This window comes from Helianthus annuus, chromosome 7 (genome assembly GCF_002127325.2).
Source record: "Helianthus annuus cultivar XRQ/B chromosome 7, HanXRQr2.0-SUNRISE, whole genome shotgun sequence".
Taxonomy (NCBI): Eukaryota; Viridiplantae; Streptophyta; class Magnoliopsida; order Asterales; family Asteraceae; genus Helianthus; species Helianthus annuus.
This window is the reverse complement of record NC_035439.2, coordinates 120,167,638-120,173,504: the sequence shown is the minus strand read 5'-3', so window position 1 is coordinate 120,173,504 and position 5,867 is coordinate 120,167,638. Positions and strand designations below refer to the sequence as shown.

The window sequence follows — 5,867 nt, the reverse complement described above, 5'->3', positions numbered from 1 at the left end:
GACCTTGTAGTGGGGCGTTTTTTTTTTTTAATTTAAGAAAAAAACGCTCAAAAACGTCCGGAACCCATTACATAGGGCGTTTTTTTTAAATTCAAAAAAAAGCCCATTTGGCGTGGTTTGAAGCGCACCTTGCCCCCTTCTCCTTGTCCAATCATCTTTCATCTCCCTTTTTGTTATCCAATAAGATTTTTAGGTGTTTTTTCTTTATTTTATTTAATGCCCCAATAATGCCCCATCCCCACTACACCTATTTTAGAAAACGCCCAATAATGCCCCTTTGCTGACTGGATCGCCACATAGCGTAAAATGCCCTAGGGTGGGGACATTATCTTCCCCTTCCACTACATATGGTCTAATATAATAATAATTATTATAATATAATAACTTTGTTCTAGTTTATTTAAAAAGTATATATCCAAATTAAATGCATAGAACTATAATTAATTGCTGCGTTGAATAAGGCAATAGGGTGTGGCCATGACCGTTATGACCACTATGACCCTCCATGTTAGTGTCATATCACTCATCTTTAATCTACCATCCAAAACCACCATCTTAAGAGTGTGATCATAACCCAAACCACTAGCTCCCTGTTTATTTTAATTTATCTATGTCTAAAGAAAAAGGAAATGATTCCTTAAAAAATGGGAAGGAGGAGCATGGTTGCCATGGTTTAATACATGCAAATCATGGTGGATCAAACAAGGGGGTGGTGTAGCCTTCCATTCCTGTTCCTAAGTGACGAATTATATCTCAAACATAACTCCACACCCTTTCTGCTAATTGAATTGCATGATTTGGACAACAGATTGGAAATTTTGCACCTTTTTTTAATCGTCTTAAGGTTCCAATCATTCCACATTCGTACCGTACCAATATAAATACTCCTACTCTCTTCATCTCTTCTCATCATCCACTACTTTAATATCTTCAACTCTTCTCATTATCCACCACTCTAATCTCTCTCTCACACACACCAAGCCTTTGAAGAGTAATAATATACTAACAATGGGCAAAGACGTTGAGGTTGGTGGTCATGACTATGGTGCAAAAGATTACCAAGATCCTCCACCAGCTGACCTCTTCGACGCAGAGGAGCTCACCAAGTGGTCTTTTTATAGAGCCATCATTGCTGAGTTCATTGCTACCCTCTTGTTCCTTTACATCACCGTTTTGACTGTCATCGGCTACAAGTCCCAGACCGACCCCGCCCACAGCCCTGACCAATGCGGCGGTGTCGGCATTCTAGGCATCGCGTGGGCCTTTGGTGGCATGATCTTTGTTCTCGTCTATTGCACTGCCGGCATCTCAGGTTAACAACTTTGATCCTAGTTTCGCCACCAACATTGTATCACTGAAATTCCGTTGGTAAAAAAGTTTTTCATTACTGTATATTTTTTTGGCCAGTAAAATGTTCCGTCGCAAAAAAAAATATTGGTATTTCTGTCACGAAAATGTTGATCGGTAATTCGTCACTTATATATGTCGGTAATCTGTCGAAAATTGAATTACCGACGATATATTTCCGACATACTATGACTAACGGATTTTCTATGAAAACGTGTCGATATTCATTTGTTTACTAGTGTGTTCATTTATTAACTATTTAATTAACTAGTTATTAATTAATTTGATAATAACGTTGGGGTGGATTTTGACCAGGAGGACACATTAACCCTGCGGTGACATTTGGGCTGTTTTTGGCTAGAAAGGTGACACTCCCGAGGGCATTCATGTACATTGTGGCTCAATGCTTGGGTGCCGTATGTGGTTGCGGTCTGGTTAAAGCTTTCCAAAAGACTTACTACAATACATATGGCGGTGGCGCCAATGAGCTCGCAGATGGCTACAGCAAAGGCACCGGCTTGGGTGCTGAAATCATTGGCACATTTGTCCTCGTTTACACCGTCTTCTCAGCCACTGACCCCAAAAGAAATGCTAGAGATTCCCATGTCCCCGTAAGTATTGCTAATTATTACTAGAAAACTGGGTATTTGCGACTAAAGTTTGAAAACAAAATCACAATGGTCACAAATTAGTTGCTGCTACTAGTCTAGTCGCAAATTTTGGCCTATTTAAACTCAAAATTTTAAAAATTGGTCGCAAATATGTCGCAAAAACTGAAAAACTGATAATAATAATAATAATAATTTAAAACACTCTGTGTTTTTGGCTTTTTGACATATATAATTGTTTGGATTTAAGGTATTGGCACCTCTACCTATCGGATTCGCTGTATTCATGGTTCACTTGGCCACCATCCCAATCACTGGAACTGGAATCAACCCGGCCCGTAGCTTCGGTGCCGCAGTCATGTACGGAAAAGACAAAGCCTGGGACGATCAAGTAAGTTATAACATTATTCATCTCATGTCTTGCACTATCTTGATCAATGTTTGTCCCACAAGTTGATCAAATATGTGAACTTTGTGCAGTGGTTGTTCTGGGTGGGACCTATGATCGGGGCCGCCATCGCAGCCTTCTACCACCAGTATGTATTGAGAGCAGGTGCAGTCAAAGCTCTTGGATCCTTCAGGAGCAATGCTTAGGAGGCAGAGCATGAAGTTTGCAGTTATTTCTATGTTGGTTTGAGGAAATTGTACAAATGTATTTGGTATTTATGGCACTTGGTTTTTGAATGTGCCACTATGGTCCTACTTTCAAGTCCCTTTTTCTTTTTCTATATCCATTTAGTCCCTTTTGTTTTGTTGTAACTAAATGGCGTATTTGCTGCCCAAATAATAAGATGAGGTTTTGTTGCAGTATTTCATATCTTGGTTATCTTAATATGTCATTTAAAGCTTGTAAACCTTGATATTTTAAAATTTATTTACAACTATGTGTGTATGAAGAAGTTCTTTTTTTTAAATAAAAGATTTATAAAATACCTGTAATTAATAAATGAACGAATAGACTCTAGTTTTTTTTCTAGAAAAGGTATTTGTGAGAGTTGTTTTTTTTTTTTTTTTTAAATCTGTACATGTTTGTTACAATTTAAGCAGGAGAATTCAGCCTAAAAGACTAGTTTGGTGGATGAGAGAACTCATTTGGCATATAAACCTCATATTTGTTTCCCCTACAACCGATGTTCAACATGTCTTATACCTTGCAATAGTTAAGATCTATAACATTCGTTCCTTTTTAAGAGTCAACGTCCTCGTTAGTCACGGATGGTTCCCTGTAGGTCACCATTCCAAGTGTGGCTTCAATACCACTATTACAACCCAAATATAAAAACACAATCCAAATGACTAATATGATGGATAAGAGAGCTTATTTGGTCTATAAACCCAACGGTTGTTGCTTATACAACTAATGTGAGACATAGGGATGGCAAAAATACCTGAGCTCGATAGGTATACCCGAAAGCCGACACAAATGGGACAGGTATACCTGATACCCAACGGGTATTGAGCCAGGTATGGGATTAGTTTTAAAAATTTCACGGGTATGGGTTGAGTATGGGATTAGGTGATACCCGATCCGATTACCCGAAACGACATACCCGTTTACCCGAACTATATACCCGATTTTTTTTAATCTTTAATTTTGTTTTCAATTAACCCTTGTCTATTGGTGATTTATTTTAGTATGTTCATAAAGTGAAAAAATAAATTTTCTTTTAGTATATGCATTCGATAATAGTATTTACGTTTTGTATGTTGTGAAGTATATACATGTAAGTGTATTAGTATTATAAAGTTATTATTAATTTATGGTAAAACTTATATGCATGTAATGTACATTTTTAATTTATAATAGTTGTTGTATAAATAAATAATAATAATAATAATAATAATAATAATAATAATAATAATAATAATAATAATAAGAGTAAGAATAATGTATTTAGAAATCCCAACGTATATCTTTTAACAAACTAATGGGTATACCTGATACCCAGCGAGTAATTACCCGAAAAATACCCGGCTAGTAATTACCCGACAAATACTCGACGGGTATTGGGTCGGGTACGGGACACGATTTTATAACCGGGTATGGGTATGAGATTATCAATACCTGACCCGAACTCGACCCATTGCCATCCCTAGTGAGACAAGTCTCATATTTTGAAATGGTTTCAGTCCATAACAAAGTTCATCGTATCAATATAGTAGTAGTAAGTGATCCAGGGTAAACTTGTTCATAAAGTGGTTTTGGATTTGATCCTTAAATTCTTGAAGGCTTGAATCCAAATCGAACTTGTTAAGGCTAAGGGGTATGGGGACCGTCCCCACCCCGTCGAGGAACGACGACGGCCGGCCCACTGTGCCCCCCCCCCCCCCCGTCCCGTCCTATCCGTCGAGTGTGAGACGATGGCGATGAAGCAAAAATTGTGGGCCCCTCCATTCAAATGTTACTGTTAACATTTAAAAAAATTAAATTCTAATTTAATTCAAATGAATGTTACCGTTAGATTAAAAAAAAATCTAATTTAAAAAAATACCCACTTCACTCCCACTTTTATAAATACTCACCTCTTTTACACCATTTTTCACAACTTTTCACCCACTACAATCTCATATCTCTCTCACATTTTATAACCCCTCTTCCCTTTTTATAAAAACTCATCAATTTTTATACCATTTTTTACCCGCTACCACCCGATCTCTCTAAAAAATTATCATGGCTTCACCTTCTTCCATTTCTTCATTTTCTTCCATTTCTTCATCTTCTTCGTCTACGTGGTATTCATCATCTTCGGAAGAGAATGCTATTATGCACAACATGATTATGAACGCGGCTCAGGTCTTCATGGTGGGTGATGAAGCGTCGTCCCAACGGCTAACTAGACGAGCAAAATTAAACCGAGACCAAGAAGGTACTTTACTATTTTTTTCCTTATGTTTTATATAAATTTGAACTGCCCAGAGACATGGTTTCTTAGGAATGCTCGGGAGCATTAATTGCAAGCACTAGCCGTGGCAGAACTGCCCAGTTTCCTGGCAAGGTCAGTATACTAGGGGAGATCATAGACATCCGACTATTATTCTAGAGGCTGTTGCGTCACAGGATCTCTGGATCTGGCATGCTTTTTTTGGTCTACCTGGTTCGCTCAATGACCTTAACATCATATACCAGTCACAGATATTTAAGGATGTAGTAGCGGGTACAGGTCCAGACACAAGTTTTACGGTTTCGGGGGTGGAATACAGGCGAGGTTACTACCTGGCCGATGGAATATACCCAACGTACTCGACAATCGTTAAAACTATTCCGCACCCGATAGACGAAAAAAGAAAAAAAATTGCGAAGTATCAAGAGGGTGCGAGAAAAGATATTGAACGGGCTTTTGGTGTTCTACAAAAAAAATGGCAAATCATTGAACATCCAGCACGTTCGGCTACACCAAAGAGGTTACGACACATTATGTACGCTTGTATCATCCTTCATAACATGATCATTGAAGACGAAGGTAGAGCGATATGTGAGTATGACGAAAACGCGTCTACTGGAAATTCTGTTCCAGTTAGTGGGGAACAACAAGATTTGAACATGTTCGCTCTATGTAACGAGTACACACATCATAACCTACAAGGGGACTTGGTGGAGTACATTTGGAACAACGCTCAAAACGAACTCGACCACGACATGGAAGACGAAGACTAGTAGCTTATTTTAATATATTAGGATTTTTTTTAAGTTTATTTTCTTTAATTTTATGTTTTTTTAAGTTTATGTAATGTTTTTTAATATTAATGAAATTATTTTGTTAGTTTATTCGTTAAATGTATAGAAAAATAGTAGAAGATTAAAAAAAACATAAAAGTGGTGGGGAGGACTATGACTAGGATCATCCTCCATACCCTCTATTTTTGTGGGATGGACCATCCTTGGGATGACTATGACGTGACGCCTACGTAGCG

General features: G+C 37.8%; 1 protein-coding gene across 1 annotated transcript; it reads left to right on the top strand.

Annotated features, from left to right (window-relative positions):
* The first annotated feature begins 905 nt into the window (after positions 1-905).
* LOC110868317 (aquaporin PIP2-4) lies at positions 906-2,836 on the top strand. Its single transcript, XM_022117452.2, has 4 exons — positions 906-1,312; positions 1,663-1,958; positions 2,206-2,346; positions 2,436-2,836. The coding sequence occupies exons 1-4, from the start codon at positions 1,009-1,011 to the stop codon at positions 2,547-2,549; spliced, it is 855 nt and encodes a 284-aa protein (XP_021973144.1). The 5' UTR covers positions 906-1,008; the 3' UTR covers positions 2,550-2,836.
* The last annotated feature ends 3,031 nt before the right edge of the window (positions 2,837-5,867 follow it).

What these genes read in the sequence shown, in the direction of transcription:
- LOC110868317 (XM_022117452.2), top strand. Translation starts at nt 1,009, where the DNA reads ATGGGCAAAGACGTTGAGGTTGGTGGTCATGACTATGGTGCAAAAGAT. An exon ending in TTGCACTGCCGGCATCTCAG is followed by an intron (nt 1,313 to 1,662) that starts GTTAACAACTTT and finishes GATTTTGACCAG; the next exon opens with GAGGACACATTAACCCTGCG. An exon ending in CTAGAGATTCCCATGTCCCC is followed by an intron (nt 1,959 to 2,205) that starts GTAAGTATTGCT and finishes TTTGGATTTAAG; the next exon opens with GTATTGGCACCTCTACCTAT.